Source organism: Coturnix japonica, chromosome 4 (genome assembly GCF_001577835.2).
Source record: "Coturnix japonica isolate 7356 chromosome 4, Coturnix japonica 2.1, whole genome shotgun sequence".
In the NCBI taxonomy this organism is placed as follows: Eukaryota; Metazoa; Chordata; class Aves; order Galliformes; family Phasianidae; genus Coturnix; species Coturnix japonica.
Genome location: NC_029519.1, coordinates 11541545 through 11560172, shown reverse-complemented (window position 1 = coordinate 11560172; position 18628 = coordinate 11541545). Strand labels below are relative to the sequence as shown.

The 18628-nt window shown below is 45.6% G+C and overlaps 1 protein-coding gene across 2 annotated transcripts; it reads right to left on the bottom strand.

Annotated features, from left to right (window-relative positions):
- Window positions 1–40: 40 nt before the first annotated feature.
- Window positions 41–18599, bottom strand: LOC107312844 (pre-mRNA 3'-end-processing factor FIP1-like). 2 transcript variants are annotated; one of them, XM_015860636.2, is made up of 16 exons: window positions 18199–18599; window positions 17681–17720; window positions 15231–15315; window positions 14479–14585; window positions 13427–13485; window positions 12530–12640; window positions 10721–10851; window positions 9861–9985; window positions 8748–8853; window positions 7379–7577; window positions 6711–6737; window positions 4520–4577; window positions 3889–3944; window positions 2721–2907; window positions 1741–1899; window positions 41–1519 (listed from the first exon to the last, which is right to left on the bottom strand). In XM_015860636.2, exons 1-16 carry the CDS (start codon window positions 18290–18292, stop codon window positions 1387–1389), a joined length of 1677 nt encoding a protein of 558 aa, XP_015716122.1. In that variant the 5' UTR covers window positions 18293–18599; the 3' UTR covers window positions 41–1386. The 2 variants fall into 2 exon arrangements, with proteins under 2 accessions (XP_015716122.1, XP_015716123.1); XM_015860637.2 differs by lacking the exons at window positions 17681–17720; window positions 18199–18599 and adding an exon at window positions 15831–15953.
- Between the last annotated feature and the right edge of the window lie 29 nt (window positions 18600–18628).

The window sequence follows — 18628 nt, the reverse complement described above, 5'->3', positions numbered from 1 at the left end:
ATGTTTTAAAATCAGTTACAAAACAAACCAACCAAGAAAAAAAAAAACCAACCCATACTTTATTCTTCTCCCCATAGGTTTGATAGTTAATGGCCCATCAAATGCACCGTCATAGCATATAAACTGTTACCGTAGTGCTGTACTGGCTCGAGTCTCTACAGTTGCAAGCTCCACGTGACACTCCGACTTGCGAGATTACAATACAAAAAAATATGTAAAGTTTCAAAACCACATTATCGTAGGGCAGGGATTTAGAACAGTTTGAAATATTGAGTGAAAACAGTGGAAGATACTTAAAATGAGACATCTGAATTCATGCTAACAGAAGTGCAACGTTCTCTTTAAGAACCAGGCATACCAGAACCCCTCAAAACTACTTCCCCTCTTCTTCCCACCCAGAATTATGTTTGTACCCTCCTCAACCAGCACTAAAGGCCAAGCAAAGTCTGGAATTGGACTGAATTTATTGTAAGATGGAAGGGGGGAAGGAATGCATTGCACAGGAGTGTCGGTGTTATCCAAATAGAAAGAAGCCAACCCCACGAGGGCAAACTGCTGGATGGGACTCGTTACCTAATGTGCTACATCGTTCAGCTCAACCCTTGGTTAAAAAGAAAACACAACGGTTAGTCAAAGCTAATTAAGAAGAAATTTATGCTCTTACTACGGGTTGTCCATTGGTTTTCCGCTTAGGGGTGTAACGTGGTAGAACTACGTTTGTGATGGATGAAAAGAAGCTTTGAAGTCTTTGCATACCCTGTGTGAACACAGCAGCTTCCCAAAGGCAGCAGAGCACAGTCAGACAGACCCAGGCCCACCAGCAGGAGCTGCTGCTCCTCACAGACTGCTGCCTGGCACACACAAGTGTTTTCATAGCTATACACAACTGTATCTTGGGGTGACTTCGCTACTAGAAGGCAGTCTCTAAGCTGGCTCTCGGGATCTAAATCACACTTTGCTTTGGACAATAAATTCCAGGTTGCACTTACTGTCCTGTTTTTCAAAAGAGGAATGATGGTCATAAAAAAAAAAAAAAACACAAAAAAAAACCTATTAGCTAAATGCGTTAGTTTCAGCTGAAGCCATCTTCCATCAGAAACCATAGGATCTGATACAACAAAGTTCTCCCTAAGGATGTTTATGAATAGAGTAGCTCAGTGCTTTATATACTAGTACTGCTGTATTTTGTCTCGTATCAAAAAAGAAAACAAAAGTTTCACTGCACGTGCAGCCTCAACTCAAACCACTGCGATGAGCTTCACTGCTCACCCAGAGCCAGGCCCTCTTCCCTTGGGAAAAAAACAAGAAGAAAACACAAAATAAAACCGGAACGAAACGTCACCACCGCCGCGCTGGTTCCATAGCAGCACATCCCTCCTGAGGCCCTCACTCCTTGCTGTCCTGCTCTTCTCCCTCCTGGGTGCCATCCTCGCTGGTCTCCTTCTCCTCCTTGCTGCGCTTGTTCTTCTTGTGCTTGTGGCGCCGATGGCTCTCCCCTTCCTCGCTCTCATGCTGCTTGCTGGGGGGTGGAGAGAGGAGAGGAAAGGCCTCAGAGCCTGCAGCAGCACAGCTCTGCCACAGCAGAGACCCAAATGCGCCAATCCCAGGCAGAGCACTCTTTATTTATAATAAACACATCAAAGTGACCGAAGCACACCCTTAGAGCACCCAGCTTCTTGTCCACAGCGAAGGTGAGCTCCCACCAATAAACAGCCCAGCTCAGCCCCATGTGGCCCTTACCGCCTCGAGGACTTGTGCTTGCTGCTCTCCTCCTTGTCGCGGTGCCTGCGCTCACGGTGACGGTCCTCCCGCTCCCGGCTGCGGTCCCGGCTGCGGCGATAGTCCCGCTCAAAGTCATAGCTGCGCTCCCGACCGTAGTAGCGGTATCGCTCGTCCTCGCTGGGAACAGAGCGGGAAGTGAGGTGTGGATGTGATGCTTGTGAGCCCTGGAGCCAGGAGACGTGCTCACAGGACCAAAGAACCCCCCTCCTCCCACCAAAGTTTGTCACTCCCTGCTACCAACACAGGCTGTTTTCTTCTTTGTGACTTTAAAAACTCAGGTTGCCCACACTGCAACTGTGAGTCACTGATGGGGTCTTCCTGCCTGCACCCAGGCGCTCAAGGCACCTCATCCAACCAATGTACAAAGAAGGGGAGGTACAATGCACCCAAACCCAGACTCATCCCATAGGCTCTTCCCTACTCCAATTTTGAAAGCTGCTGCAACCTGCTCCCATCAGCTCCCAGCTAAATGACTGTTCCAGCACTGCTCAGGAGCACCCAGGGTCTCTTGAGGGATTCCTGTTTCCTGGCTGGCTCCTCCTGAAGCCTCTGCAGGACAGCTGAGCATTGCACAGCTTCTCTCTTTGATGTCACTGTTTCATTTATAAGACAAGAAGCAGCAGCTTTTATGGCTGCTGTTTCACACTGAGCTGTAAAACACCAAGTAAACAGAGAGGGGCTATTCCATTCACTAGCCTCACATTACAAGTGGGTGAGCAAGCAGAACTGGTCCTGCTGGATTAAACAAAAAGAAAAGAAGCAGGAGATCAGACAGTGACACTGGCTCCTGGCTCTGTCTCCTATTCATCCAAAGTGCGCTTTGCCAGAAAACGTAACTGGTACGGCCCCAACCTTTGGCCAAAGCTTTCTGCACCCAGGACAAGGCTGAGCCCCAGCAGGGCGGCTGCAGCAGGACCTTGCCAGGCCCCAGCACTCACTTGCTGTACTCGCTGGTGGTGGGTGTGCGGTCCCTGTCCCGTTCCCGCTCCCGTTCTCGCTCTCTTTCTCGCCGTGAGCCTGAGTATTCCCAGTGACTGCTGCTGGAGCCGCTCGCACCTTTGTCCACCGTGGTCACCCAGGGCGTGTGGGACGTGGAGATGGGTGGGTAGCTGATGAAACCCGAGTCTGCAGCAAGACAGCAGCAATCCTGTTTGCCCGGAGCAGTATCAGCATCCTTCCCACCCATCCATTCCTGCAGCCGTACCCAGACAAACAGCTGGACCTAAAGGGGTTACCCTGCTCTTGGAGACAACAAAGGCCCAGCTCCCCATAGCACCCACATCTCTGTGTTCGCCTTTACCAGCTCACTAAGAACATGTGAACACCTCTTCCCTGAGGAAGACACAATCATGACCAGATATTTACTGGTCAGACATTAAATCGGACAGCCATTACAAGGCTCCACTTCTGGGGTCTAAGGTAGAAGCCGGGACAGTGGCTGCGACTTAAGGATGCCACCTGATGAGCCCAGAGACACCAGTAGGTTCCAACCCAGGCACTGGCCTGCAGGACCTGCCCAACTGGATCAGGTCGTGGCCCCACGCCACTGGTCACCAAGGAAAGCAGAGAGGATGCAAGCACTGCATGCAGGCAGGGCTGCGACAGGAAGGAAAATAAGTTCTGGCACTGCCTCTGCCACTAGAGAACCAAAAGTCAGATGCCTGCATGTGCCTGCAGGCAAGGAACATGATAAAGTGAAGGAGGGCACTAAAAAGCTCATGGAGGAGATGTAAAGCTGATGGCTGTGCTTATCCCTGAAGGGTGCTGGAAAAGGAAGAGCCAATGTGCATGCAAACAAGCATGAGAAAATGCTGATGAGGCACACAGGAAGATTCTCTGTAGCTAGATACCTACATTGAAAGCAGTGAGCTTAGGCTTAGGACTCAACTACAAAACTGTTTGTCATTGCTGCAGTATGGGCCACATCCATCTTTCTGAACACCTTATGGAATAGTCAGATCCAGTGTTTCTGCTGACTGTGATAGTTCAAGCCACAAACAGGGTCCCGGAGTCAAAGAAAGCAGGTGTCTGTAAGGCTAAAGCCTGAACCACCAAACACCAAAGAAGATGTGGGCAGTCTGACTGTTCCTTGTTCTCAGTACTCACCCGCAGAATTGTAGCCAAATGGAGGGGGCTGTCTGTTGTTGTAGCTGGCTGGCTGCCTTTTAGAGAGAGAGAATGGAATGCAGGTTACTCACTTCATCAGCCCTCGGCTAAACCACCTGTAGGTATGTCTGTGCTGCACATTTAACCCATGTTTTATGAAGAACATCCTCACAGGAAACCCCTGGTTCCAGTGACTGTGTTTAACTTTGCATTGTAAATCCTCAGCAGTGCCCACAGGTGCAGTTGCTTTGTCACACCTTTTGAAACTGTTTTACCTCAACTGCTTGCCTTGCTTTACCCCTCCCTGGTTTAACTCGGGCACAGAAAGCTGCCTGGGAAATAACCCATGCTTACAAAGTACCTGGAGACTCACAGGAAAGCTGGATGAACATAACGTGCTATCAGCTGCTCTGTTCTACACTTAAATGCAACCCTAGAACTTATTGACTCCTTCCTATGCCATTAGCACAGCAAACCAAATCAGTCAGCACCTTGCAAACAGAATTCAATCTGGAACCTTCTCCCATCTCCCATCCCAGCCAAAACCTAGACTAACAACCACTGGCACTGACTTCAGGAGGACCCTGCACCACTGCTGACCATGGGGAGCCCACCCCAGGCATGGCCTTACCCATCCAGCGTTGGGATGAGGAGAGCTGGCGGTGGGGCCAGAGGCGGCGGGAACAGCCCTAAACACAGAATGGAAGTCAGCACACAGAGACCACAGCTGTACTTGAGGGGAACAAGACTTCATTGCTGCTTACAGGTAAACACAGTTAAAGTTTAAAATAAAATGTTTGAACAAAGACCTGTTTGGAATGCGGTATTTTCCCTTTAGAGTTATATCTCCAACCAGCATTAAAACTAGCTGTGCTCTTATAGAAAGCCAATTTTCTGGGCATGTATTCGTACAATTAAAAATCATAAGACACGGCACCAACAAGGCAGAGACCATAGGCTAAGCAGTTTAAGCAGTGTACAAAGGAGACCTTCAGAAGTGACATGAGCCTTTAAAAACTCCTCAACCTTAAGTGATGTGTAAGTGAGAAGGACATGCCAATTGCTCTTAAGAGAACTCCTTAAGCTTTTGCTCCTAACTGCAAGCAACCATTATTTTCTATAGCAGTTACTGACATCCATTGGTTTACTTTTGCATAAAAATTCATCTGCTCACCATTACACAACAACAAAAAAGAGCACACTGTGCTGATTGAAAAGATAGGAGCCATCTGCCCAACTGCAGCTGTTTATGTTCAAGCCAGCAGCTCCAGGCTCCTCTTCAGGTCCATGGAGATTGAGCCAGCTCAGCTGATGAAACCTGGGACAATTCATCACCTCTTCCTGTAAGCATCTAAAGTAGGTCAGCAGAACCCCTCCCAAGAAGAGGGTCTCATTGCAATAGAAGAAGCCTGAAGTCTCTAACTCACCTTGCGGAGACCTATGCTGCAACAAGCTGAAGGACAGTCTCACCTTTAGATGCTTATATTTTCTTTTCTTTATTTAAAGACCTTCCAATAAAATACAATGCCTAGAGCGTTTCAATCACACTTGCTCACCAAGTGCAAGTACTTCAAAGTGCTACTGTTATGAACACCTAGCAATAATGGTGGTGGATCACCTTCATTACCATAATTAGCAGGTATTCTCCTTCATCTCCCTTTTCAACCCAGTTACCTGAATTGTAAGTTCCTTGCAGCAGCCCAGGCATTCCTTCTACCTTACTCCTCCCAAACTGCTTCAATCTAAATGCACTTAACTAGCACCTGAGTGCTGCAGTGTCTAGAATCAAGACCAGCATTTGCATCCGGTTTCACTACAGTAAAGCTTTCTAAGTCCAAGTTTACTAGGAGTACTTAAAGGTTACTTTAACTGCTACAAGGAAAACCAGCTCTGCAATATTAATGTACACTGAGAGGAGCATGAAAAGCCATGTTTGAACAAACAGAAGTTATCTCAGTCTCAGAGACAGCCCAGCTGGTAGAGGCTTTCTGCATTCCTATTTGGGAAGCCCTGGGCATACCATGAACACAAAAGCACAAACATGAAAGTCATGCAACAAGTCCAACATGTCTGACACTCAGTGAGGACAAGCACATTGGGTCCAAAAAGTGCTCTGGGTGCAGACCTTCTGCAGGTAGATGAATCAAGTGTACAGTATAATGCAGAGGCAGGCCACTGCTTGCATGTATGTGGTGGCCACCAGCCTTGGAAACAAAGTGCTACATGTTTTTTTTTCCCTGGATTAGGCAAAATTTACAGTAGAAAAAAAATAGTTACAATTAAAGGAATCTCAGTTTTATGGTAGCTTTGAGCTAGTGAGGCTCACAGTTTATGCTAAAGATTGGTTGTTACATTTCTTTATTAGCATTCACCAGCTCCAAGGCATACTATGAAGCAAAGGCTTCTGATGGAAATGGCATTTCTTTGGCATTTCTCACATTCCTTCTGCCCAGTCTCACACTCCAAATTCCTATACAAATCATCAGTTTGTCACTCAAAGACTTGCTGTGTAAGATGGCAAAATAAGAACTAAACTATTTCAAATCTAACTGGCTTTTGCTATCTGGAGTTCTCCATTTCAGTGCCTGGATTGTTCTTAAGATTGATAAAAAAGGAAGAAAGAAGAATCCCTACTAATTGTTATTCAGGTCCAAAATACAAGATAAGCAGCTAGAGTTCAGCACTGCACTGGAGTTTATTAACCTTCGATTAATTGTGCTCTAAAATGGCCCTCGGTGTCATCCTCTTTCAAGTTACTTAATCCAAATGCTCAATAGGGCCATCTGTGCATGCTGTTGTCATTAGAGCAAGTTAACACCTACCTGGAATTGGACCGGGTGGTGGCAAACCTATGGAAACAAACAAGCAAGGAAAACAAATGAGGACAACAGGAAAAGAACGTCATCCTCTGTACTTCAAGCTAAAGCTTTTGAATAAGGTTTCACACATTTGAATACACAAGCCAGTGAAAAAAAAATGGGCTGTTAAGCAGTAACTGGCTTACAAAGTATTGTTTGCCCAAATGATGGTCTGTTTACCTTCATATCATAATATTTAATTCTGCTGCCTCCTCATACTGCATTTCTAGCATTATTCATGGAGCACCTGAAACAAGTCAGAATCAAGCAGATGCTGTGCTAAACAGCCTGCTGATCTGACACAGGTCAGCAACTCTTGTGCTCTTTTCTTCCTCCACAGATAACCAGAAACCCATTTCCTTACATTTATCAATAAAGTGAAAGAATCCACAACAACTAAAGACCCTCTAATCCAAACATAACGTAGAGTTTTTTCTTCAAGGAACAGATGCCATTATAACAATATTTAAGAATAAATGCTAAAATGGTTGATAGAGATGCTGAGCCATGATTGGTTAAGGCCAAGGACCTGCTGCCTGTCTGCATGCAGCAATTACTGACCAAACCTCTGATCTGCTGAGCCTGGAATACCCCAGCCTGCAGCCGAGCTGCCTGCACTGCTCAGCACCCACCTGGAGGGTGCAGTGGTGGTGGCACAGAGGTGACAGGAGGAGGAGGGTGCAGGAAATGCGGTGGTGGGGGTCCGGCCAGTGGGGGTGGTGGTGGACCGGCTGGGGGAGCAAAGGGCTGCTGCTGTGGGGGCTGCTGGGGCTGCGCCGGCTGCTGGGGCTGCTGCGGGGGCTGGGGTTTGCTTCCATGATCCCCAAGAACCTTGGGAGGCAGAGGAAAAAGAAAACTGTTTTTAGTCTATTCATTCTTGCAGAAAGGACTTCAGTGCACCAGCATAAAGGAAGCGTATCACCAACCTGAGATACCTGAAAAGATTAGGTCGTGCTGGGCCTGGGCACAGCACCCTTTGGGGAGGAAGAAAGTTATCAAAGCAAACAATATGCTTACAAGCATACCTTCTCTTAAGCAGAATAGCAACAAGACCACATTCAAGTAGTATGCACAACTGTGCAAGATAGCTGAATGTTTCAGTGTTACAAACAACATTTGTTCCACTGCTGAGAGGCTGAATGCAGCCTCCAATAGAACTGGCACCTGCACAGGCTTCCAATAATGAGCAGCCATCCTCAAGGGGGACCCTGCACTGCTTCTTATTTGTCATCTTTTAGTCTTCTTTAAATCCGTTTTGTCTTTCACAAGGACAACAAGAGGCCAATTCTGTTCTAGACTGTGACCACGTAGGTCAGAGGAAAACTGGATTCACATCTCCAACAAAGTAGGTTAAACACACACTACTACTGAAGGAATGATCAATATGCAGGGAGACCAGAATGACTCAGAAATACAGGCCATCAATGCTTCTAAGTGGGAGGAAAAACAACCATCACCCAGCAAACTTTCTCTTAACAAATTCTTTTTATGGTCTCAGTTGGCAGAAGCAGGAAACTGACCACTGAAGAGTAAACAGAGCATGAAAACACATGTAAAAACACAAACCAAAAACTGTGCCCAGGAACGGTAAAGTTGTCCTTATTTTTTTGTGAATTAAGGGTGGTAAGAGAAAGGTGGGAAGAGATGAGTTCTTGCCATGTAAGTCAACCAGAAATTGACGGACATAAAAGATCTGAACTGGATCCAGTTTGAAGCCTTAGGCTATTGCTTCTTTTAAGACCTGGTAATACAGGCCAGATGGGAAGGCTGGTGTTTGACAGGACAATCTCTAGATCCTAGCAAGGTAAAGCCTTTAGCACAGAAGTTAATTCAACCTGCAAAAAAGAGTGATGCATACATACACTTTAGGAGGGGTGATACACTACCTGCTACTAGATGGGAACAGTTATAAGGCATGTCAGGAAAGCACAGACTTTTATCAGAATTCACAGAAAATGCAGTAAAAATCAGAACAATTTCAAGGCAGCTCCAATCATTTACCTGAATTGGGTTTTCTTCAGAGGCATGCTTATCACGTCGTCTTCCTTCCACTCTTCTAATTGTGCCTGCCTGGCCACCGATCACATCAATTGTCCCACCCAGCTTCCTGGTACAAAGCAGATGTATCTTTTTAGGCTCAAAGACATTAAAAGGAGCAGTTCTCCCTGCTAGCTCCTGGTCCTGACCAAGAGCTCCATTAGCCTGTATTAGTATTTTCTAAACCAGACTGCTAGTTAACATGGACAGAAATGCAGCATAATTAAAATAGCACCAGCTTCCCTTACAGGGCTGTAGATTTTTCAAAGTTTAGGAGGGATGCATAACATCTGGAAAAACAAACAGGACCAATCTGATGACACTATGAACTGTGACAGAAATGCTAGCGAAGTGCTCACATGCAAACAGACTGAGAAGTGTTTTATAAGCTTATACTTGAAGTATTTGGTTGATTCTTTCTCAGACAAAGCTTTACTTGGAAAAAGGAAAGCTGGGATGCAAGACTATTGGACTCCAAGCCTCTGACCTTTCTAGTTCCTTAAAGCTTTATTTTTCTGAAGCTGTTGATTAAAAAACCCTTCTACCTTATAAAGTCAAAGCGATTTCCCTACAAGTGGCTGCCAATCAAAGTAACTCAGCTGTTTTGCTTAGTCCAGCCTTGTGGATTCTCTTGTGGCAGGAAGATATAAATCAGTACACATCTACCAGTGTGGCACACATGTTCAGAAACCAATAGCTCCTCTCATCAGCTACCAAACATGTGATTCATCCTCATTTAAAGGCGAAGATTAACATCAAGGGAATGAGAACAAGCCAAGTAAGCGTAAGCAGTCAGCAAGGTGTGCTCTCAAAGCTGAGGGATTTGTCTTGTTTTTCCCAGTCCCGGAGCTGCTACCCTTTGATCAGAGTACAGGGGACCATAAATGAGCAGGCAGGGGCTGCACACCACTAAGCAAAGCGCTACTGCAGATGACAACAGGGAATGAATGGCCAAAGTAGCTTCCTGTAAAATTTAATCTTCCTTCAGTTTCAGGTTTGAGGAGGTTCAGATATAACCCAGGTGGATCCCAACTATGTCAGAGCGCACTCAAGCCTTATATCTGCATCATCTCCTACCTATTAGGAGGTGGCCCAGCTTTCATGCGTCCTCCCACCAGAGCCAAGAAGTCTGTTTTGAATTCTGTTTTTATGATATTATTTTCCACTTCTTTTTCAGCATTTCCTGTTCTTCCTTGCTGGACCTAAGGAAGGCAATACATAACACACAAGTTCAACGCATTTCCTATCAAATCAATGAAGCATTAGAGATGATTCTCTACTAAAGGTCTCCACTGAGAAACAATTACAGTGCTCCTATGAGCAAACAATCTATTCTACAGTCAATAGTGCTGACATTTCTGTTAACTAGTTGGCTATTCCAAACTGTTGTCCACATTTTACCCCATTAGAAGTCCAAAAGCTTAATAATCTCACATTTGGTTTCACTTAGTCCTCAAATCAAAACTGAAAACAGTAATATTTGTTCTTGACTCATTGGTTCGAGTTCAGATTAAAAGCTGTTAGCCACCTAATGAAATTCTACAAAGGGTCATACCCAAAGCAATCACTAAACACAAAACAGCCACTGATACCCAGCTCCACTCAGATCAACCCTGAAATCAATAGTTCCATCAATCATACCCCTATCCACAGGATCTACCAGTCCGACACCCCAAAACCTGGACAGCCTTGAAGTCAACCAGACATTCACTCAGGTCTTGTTGCTCAAGCAGTTCTAACTCTCCAGGCTGTTGGAGCACTTTTAGCAATGAGATTTAACGACTGAAGATATTTTTGTATTTCTCATCACTAGAAGGAATAGGGAACAGTTCAGTACTAAGTTACCAGGTGCCCTTGTACTGTCTGTCTTCTCCATGACTACAAAAAACAAGTCCTAGTTTTACTGTATGCACACGCAACGATTACACGTCACCTACCGTGATCTTATTTTCAGTGCTGATGGGAGGAGCAGGATCCAGCCCAAGCTGAAGCCGTCGCTGCTTTTCACAATAAGCTTTCCACGTTTCTTCATTGAATCCATAATTAAAGTAATCAGAAAGATCAGCACCTGATAAAGGGAGCAGAGGTTAACAATGGGATTCTGGTAGGCCTGCATTCTCAAACTGTCCTCTAATAGCTCAAACAAAGGTAAGAGAACAAGTCTTTATTTATAGAGTTCATTTCATCCTGTCAGAAAGCTGCTGCGTGCCACAGCTAAAACTGCTGCAACTGAACTGGGAAGGGGACTGCAGCCTAGAAAGCATCGAGACTGCCTGGCAAGTAGAATACAGAATGTATGCAGGCTATAAAAAGAGATGCTTGCAAATAGTTATTCAGCAACTGGATTTTTTTCCAGACTGGTTTTATACAATTGTCCAAAAGAGCTGAGAACTGGGAAAACACACCAAGCACTGCCAGCAAACGGAGTGGTGCCACAGAACCTTTTGTTAGCAAAGCTCAGGCGGCATCACAGCCTTTGTTCTTCTGAGCAGAAACTGTGGGGCTCAGCCATTTGATGAAACAGTTCTAAAGTTGTTTTTTTTTTTATTGATACAGCTCTGCTACACTATTACATCTCGGTCACAGTCCTAACTGTGGTCATCCAAGATGTCATATTACTTTGATATTCACTCTTCTGTAAAAGGTTCGGTTTCCACATGAACACTTCTAAGCAAGAAAGGAGGCCTCAAACTGCTTGCCAAAAGGATGCAGATGCACAGAGACAAATGCTACAGCTCTGCAGGGCACACCTGGCATCTGGAAGCATCTTAGGATATCCTGCACCTTGCTGAAGTGTCCCTTCCATCCCCTTGCAAGGGCACTTCAAGCCAGACAGTTCTAAAACAAGCAGCTGATACAGAAAGTGAGGTTTAAGTCTGTCTCCAAAGCAAGCCACTCCTGCTGCACCTCCTAGATACGCAGATGTCAGCAATGCAGATTCAGAAACATTTCCTTATCTCTTTGATTGGCCTATATTTCAGCCTTCTATTATTTTTTCCACACCGTACTTCTTCATGCTCTCTCTCTTAAAGAGATACAAACCTGCTGAACAATTACCTGTTAAGAACATAAACCTGAAATGCTGCTGAGTAAGCTACTTAGTTGCCATCTCAAATTAACTTATGGTTCACACCTCTGCAGACACCTTCCCTCTCTATTCATACTCCAGTGCTGTTTTTTAGGGCTAGTTTGCACTGTTTTGGTTCAGGGATGTCAGCACTACCAGACTGATTATTACTGCTTTCCATGCACTGACTCTGAACTTGTTTTCCTTTCAACTTTTTTTCTTCCTAGCCCCCTCATTCTCACACCACAGTCAATAGGAAGACTCCGATACATGAACAACCACACTTTCTGTACTAGCTATTATTAATCACAGGGTACTTAGTGCTGATTTGATACCATAATACAACAACACAGTTATATGCACTGCTATACTCTGATACCCTTCACTTCATGCAGACAAGAAATACCAGGAAATGCCACAGAGAATCTTAGAGAAGTACTACTTACTAAGCATAGTAAAACTTCTGAATAGATAATATACAGAGCCTACTGGGAAAATAATTATTTCTGAAGAGTTCATGGCTGTGAGAAATTCCCCTAATACAAATGATGAAGACAAAAGAGACTGTGCATATACAAATACCCACCTACCCTGGCAGCAATAAAAGGACAGGAAGTACATGTGAAATTAAAAAGACAACTGCAAAATATGTTTACCACAAGAAACTGTGAGGCCCCACCTGGTTTCCTCCATGGTTTGTCTTCAAATGAATCTAAATCCACTTCTATAACAGGCAATCCGTTTATGTTCCCTGCGGCATCTAAATCAATACCTTTGGGCTGCAACTTGGCTTTGGAGAAAGAGAAAACGTTACTACCTTTAATGCAATGCCTCTAATCCACTAATTTGTGGAGCAAATTGCTCTAGTTAAAAAAGTTCTACTCTGAATTCAGTGCTGGCTTTACAGCACAGGGGAAACCACAATCAACTTTTAAATAATAAAAAAAGTTGAGTTACTCTGTAAATTGCTGGACTACGCTGCAGTTGAACAGCAGAGAAGCAAATTCAACACAGACTGATACAACAGCAGTAAATGATTACAGCATGCATGAAATTTACCCCAAACAAAGAAAAGAGCTTTTCTCCCCAGGCCAAATGCGAACTTCTCCCTCCCCAAACATGCAGTTTTTCTCAAAACAAAAGCCTTCATCTGCTCAGTATAAATCCTGTCAATGTACTAACTGGAATCCAAAAAACCCTATTGGGTAATGAACCTCCAAGGGAAATTTGTGCTCATCTTCTCAGTCAGAGGGTAAGTTGTTGTTTGCATACATAAATTACTGAAGCATGCAAAGGCCACGAAAGGACAGACTCATGTATGAGGAAGGACAGAATACAAGTCTCAATATACTACATAAATTAAACTGAATGGTGGGGAAAAATTGATCTGCAGAAATCTGTGTGGATAATACTCCAGGCCAGACTTTTTTCTTTCTCTCTCCATTTATTGTTCCGACTTTAAATCAGATTCACTAATTTATTTTCCTCCAGAGAACAAGATTTGTAGCTGCTTTGGCTGCTCTTGCCAGAGAAGTGAAATACTACAAAATGCGAAGGATGAAAGTAACAGCAATACCTGAAGCTGATGCTCCATAGCCTCTACCCGTTTTTAAGTTTAGATTCATAGGAGTTCCCCTGTATGGAAAAGAATGACTAGATTGGTATGCAGGCAAATTATCTGGAGTTTTTCTATAAACAGTAAAGTAAAACCCTGACATCCTTCACAAGACACTTAGCTCACTTTGGTTTACTCACGCCTCTCTACAATTATTAGTACTAAGCTGGAGCACCCTAAAGGTGAAATTCACTGGGCATAATTAATTTTCCCTAATCCTGTGGAAATGCTGGAAACATACTGGCCAACAACATTGATATGAAGGAGTTGTCTTAATCAAGAACGCAAAAGCATCTCAGAGAGTTGTTGGCAGCTAGAAGAATGAGTATAGTCATTTAACACTGGAACAGCTTGCCCAGGGAAGTTGTGGATGCCCCATTCGTGGAGGCATCCAAGGCCAGGCTGGATGTGGCTCTGGGAAGCCTGGTCTGGTGGTTGGTGGCCCTGCATATGGCAAGTGGGTTGAAACCAGATGATCATTATGGTCCTTTTCAACCCAGGCCATTCCATGATTCTATGATTTAAATGGTTCTGAACAACATGGAAAATCAAGCTGCACCTGTACCACAGAATGAGAAGTGAAGAAGGAACAGATTTCAAAAAGTATGTCTGCAAAATCTAGTGAGCTGCTGACAGAAAGGATGGAGCACTGCTATGCAAAGCAATCCACCAGACTCAAACTACCTCTGTGACTGGAGATGTATGTTAACAATACAGATCTTGCTTCTTGAAGTTTTCACAGATGATGAGTTAAATGTAGCTTTCCAACTTCAATTTTACTCAGTCAAGCAATAATAAATAAATATTTGGTTAATTTTCCAACAGCAGATCCATGAATCATCATTCCTATTTTAACAATGGATTTCAATGAGCAATTTCATTCCTGCTTTCTGGAATGGCATTGCTCCATGCCTCCCAGAACGCAGACCAGCCCTTATCCCCACTTCCAATACCAATCAATGCACCAGGTCAACCTTGGATCAAACCCTGCCATCACAACTGGTGATACGTACATGTATGATGGTGCTCCCGTTTTAATATTGCCAATAGTAACTTTCACATCATCGTCATCGCTGTCACTATCACTGTCTTCTTCATCATCTTCTCCACTTGGAAGGGCCTTACAATAGGAAAAACACACAGGAGTTTACTAGCACATAAACTTGAGAAGTTCCCCTGGACAGTAATTCTAATCTTATGAATCTTGTACGAGGGAGGGCTGTTATAAAGAATGACCTGATATAGAGGTAATGCTTTCTACTGCAATCCAGAGCTGTACAAAGTTGCCCATGGAGTTGCACCCCACTGAACAGACTGGAGGACGAGGGAGGGGAAAAGTAAGCCTCTTCCCACCCATTCAGCAATGAGATGAGGTCTGAGAAGAATCAAAATGAGACCCCCAGCAACCTGAGCACTTTGGGCCTTCTCTTGCAGCATTCCCAGTATTTTACTGACCCCCAAATAACGTTATATATTGAGCTGATGGCAACACCATACTTTTCCTTCTAGCCTGTGGCATCAGAGGTCTTCCTTTGCCACCTCAGTGAGCATAAGCAATGTTTAGACCACAGCTCAGTCCCCTCTACACAAGACAGACCAGATGCAAAGCCCGCTGCTGTCACCAATATTGGGAATCATCAGGATACCACAATAGTACAAATGTATTTGACAGCAGGACCAGCACCTTCACAAACAGATTGTTTTATACACGAATATTTACAAGCACAAAACCAAGTACGTCTATCAGTTGCAATGGAACACATACATGCTGTGACACCTCTCGGTCTTCGCTGCCGACGGGCCGGTTCTCCTGAGGAGCATCTTGCAGAGGATGAGAAGATTCTGCATGTCTAACAAATGCAACAGGTAAAAATAAGTGGACAAGTCCAACCTAGAGGTTGACCTACAAACATCTCTAAAGGATTTGCCCAGGTGACTTTCATACAGCAGTTCTACTTATGAAGTGTGCTTATGCTGCTGGCAGTTGCCTCAGATGTAGGACAAATCGTTAACTATCCTTGCTTGGCTTTGCTTTTCTTGGGAAGAGCAACGCTAGAGGTTCCAGAGACAGGCAGCAAGGCCAAACATCACTCAGCAGTTTATGCTTGTGGCTGCTGCAACAACTTTCAGTTTTGGTTTGACACAATCACCACTGATAGAATAAAACAATAATTCAACGTCCACAGCATAACAAAAGTTATCTTGTCCTAAAGACTGCTAACAATATGTGCATATAGTAAACAACAGGGACATTTATCCAGTAGAAATTAGGGAGAAAGTGATTTTAGTCTTCCCACAGATCGCTTATGTTAAACTTCAACTACTTATTGATGAAGAGACAGAGAAGTATCTACCCCCATCTTACCGTTCATTACAGATTAGTCCTAACGCGACAATGGTCAGTTTCACATTTATCTCCCATGAAAGAGTTGGTACAAACGCTAACATTGCCTACTGCATTCACCAAGCAAGGAAGTCAAACTGGCACACATAAGCTAGAAAAGAGTATACTGAGTGTTACAGATCTGCAAGGTGAACAGAGGCCATTCTTCTCTAATGGCACAGGTAAAAACCCAGCAGAACTTCAAAACAGTTTGGGCTTTTAGAGCACACTGCTGGAATAGCCCAAGCCAGTTTTGCCACCAGGACTTTGTGGGGAAAAAACAACCAGCGACTCTGCAATTAATTTAAAACATCACGTCTGATAATAAACACACACAAGGTTATCTTCAAAAGCAAACACACATAACACCCAACAGAATCCAAACGCTGGTCAGATTAAAACCACTGAGGAGGCTGCATGAAAGGAGACACCAAACAGATAAGCCACAGATCACACTAACACAACTCAGCAGCTAGTGAGAAAAAAGAACAACAACAACAAAATCAGACAGGAACGATGTGAGCAGTCACTGAAGAGCTCATCTTGCAAAATCTCCCCATATACAGAGAACTTAAGGCCAAAGAGAAGGATGAAGGTTCAGCAGCTGAAGTGATGCTCATGAGGTGATGGTTGAAGACCCTTTTGTTATACAAATTAGCAAAGGTGTCTAAGAGAACAATCAGCCTCTGGAAGTAGGTCAAAGTCACAGACATGGTGGGTCACACAAGGACCAGAAGATGTAGCACTATAGAAACCTTCACAGATGGCTCCAAAAACTTTCACAGTGGTTTGCCACATCCAGGCAACTTAGTAACATCGACCTCAATCCTGCAACTTACTTAACAATCAATGATGAATTAACTAAGAGTGACAAGGATTACATCCAGCTTTCAGTTACATGAAGCATCCGTGGGTGTGCATTAAAATGTATGACAGGCAATCCCTAACATGCCTGCTCCCTGGGAACCAACAGCTTGACAGGACCACAGCCATCACGAGCAGGCAAAGAAATGTCAGAGCTGTTCTATTTCCTTGGAACACCGAGATCAGTTTGTTGTATTCCCTGGGCACAGGGTATGTAATGCAGCAGTAGGATAGTACATGTAACAACCACCAAAGTACCAGATTCCAGATCTACAGTGATCCTAGGGGACAGTGAATGCGACAAAGAGCATGTGATGGCACTGAGCACACCACAGCTCTGTAAGCATTGGGGTCTTCTAACACCATCATGCACCTAAACAGGGCAACAGAGAGCAACTGCTGAGAAAAAGGCCTGCTGGTACAGAACACACTGTGCAACCGTGGAGTTATTGTCATGAAGAGCAGGCAACAGTTTCATGCACAGAAATCAATATGGATCATTGGGTTGTTCCCACAGCTTTTGCTTGACGGTCTTACTTGAACTACATAGTTCACAGACCGCACACACACAAAAAAAATCGACTTGATCATGTTAAGGTTTTCACTTAGGCTCAAGGCTTTTAGCTTTTCCAGTACCTGCCACAGTTTTAACAGCAGACCGACATGAAGTTCTATCCCCAGGCCACTTTATTTTCCCTGGGAATTAAACTGGAGAATAAATCTGATTTATAATTTATTGGAGGGGAAAAAAGGGCAGAGTTTTAAATCATATGGGCCAACTGACCCAGTTCACCTTCCACGTGTACAAACAGTGTGTGAGCTCAGTCTGATGGTGGTAGCCCCGTGTGATGGGGGGGACTGGGATGCACCTGGCAGCAGTATTGGTCCATGGCGTTCCTCAGGCTGCGCTCAGTGCACCTCAACCTCTGCAGCACAGTCTTAGAATGAACAAACAACCTCCGACTTACCCAGAAGTTGGTCCGTCTTCTTGCTTACCAGTGGTGTCATCTGGAAAAACGGCAACAATAACATTATTTGAGTGAATGCACACCAGCTAGATTTAAGTACAAAACATGCACAGCAAGAGAAATACCCAGTTGTGACACGGCCAATGTACCCCCAGGGCAGCCTAACAACTAGATATGGCAGAACCAAACAAAAACCATCTCACAACCACTCCAAAGCATCCCAAACCCACACACCCTACATCAGCTGCCTGCAGGAGCCTCAGCAGCAGGCACAGACCTCAAAACCCGCACCCAGAGGCTCAGAACAGCCGCCTGAAGGCACAGTGTGCGGGGCTGTGTGCGGGAATACATCGGGGGAGAGGAAAGGCGGAACTGTGGAGCTGGGAGGGGATGGCGGGGGGTGAAGGGATCCCAGCACGGCCTGGGCTGCACCCCGGAGATGGCCGGCTCACACACACACACACACACCCGTGAGGCCACAGCCCCGCACCCCCACCCCACCCCACGCCATCCCGTACCGCCGTACAGCCAGTGCTCCTCGTCCTCCTCCGCCTCCAGCGGCGCCCCGCCCGACACGGCCCCGGCGGCCGGCGGCTCCAGCTCGGTGGCCATGGCCGAGGTGGGGAGGAGGAGGAGGAGGAGGAGAAGAAGCGGCGTCCAGCGGTGGCGGCCTCCCGGCCCCGCTCGGCTCCCGCCGCGGCCTGAGGCGAGGCGCGTTCCCGCTGCGCTCGGCACGGGGCGGGGAGGGCCGCAGCCGCCGGGCCGGGCCGAGCCGAGGACGGCCGGCTAACGAGCCGCCATCGCTCTTTCTTTGCCTCCCGCGGGAGGTGGGGAAGGGCCGGGATGGGCCGGGACCCCCGGCGGGAGCGGAGGCGGCCCCGGGCCCTAGCGCCACCCGCTCCCGCCGCCACAAAGGCGCCGCGCAGCGGGACGGCCACCGCGCATGCG

What these genes read in the sequence shown, in the direction of transcription:
- LOC107312844 (XM_015860636.2), bottom strand. Translation starts at nt 18,292, where the DNA reads ATGGCCACCGAGCTGGAGCCGCCGGCCGCCGGGGCCGTGTCGGGCGGG. An exon ending in GCACTGAAAATAAGATCACG is followed by an intron (nt 9,986 to 10,720) that starts GTAGGTGACGTG and finishes TGCCTTCCTTAG; the next exon opens with GTCCAGCAAGGAAGAACAGG. An exon ending in AAGCACAAGTCCTCGAGGCG is followed by an intron (nt 1,520 to 1,740) that starts GTAAGGGCCACA and finishes TCCACCCCCCAG; the next exon opens with CAAGCAGCATGAGAGCGAGG.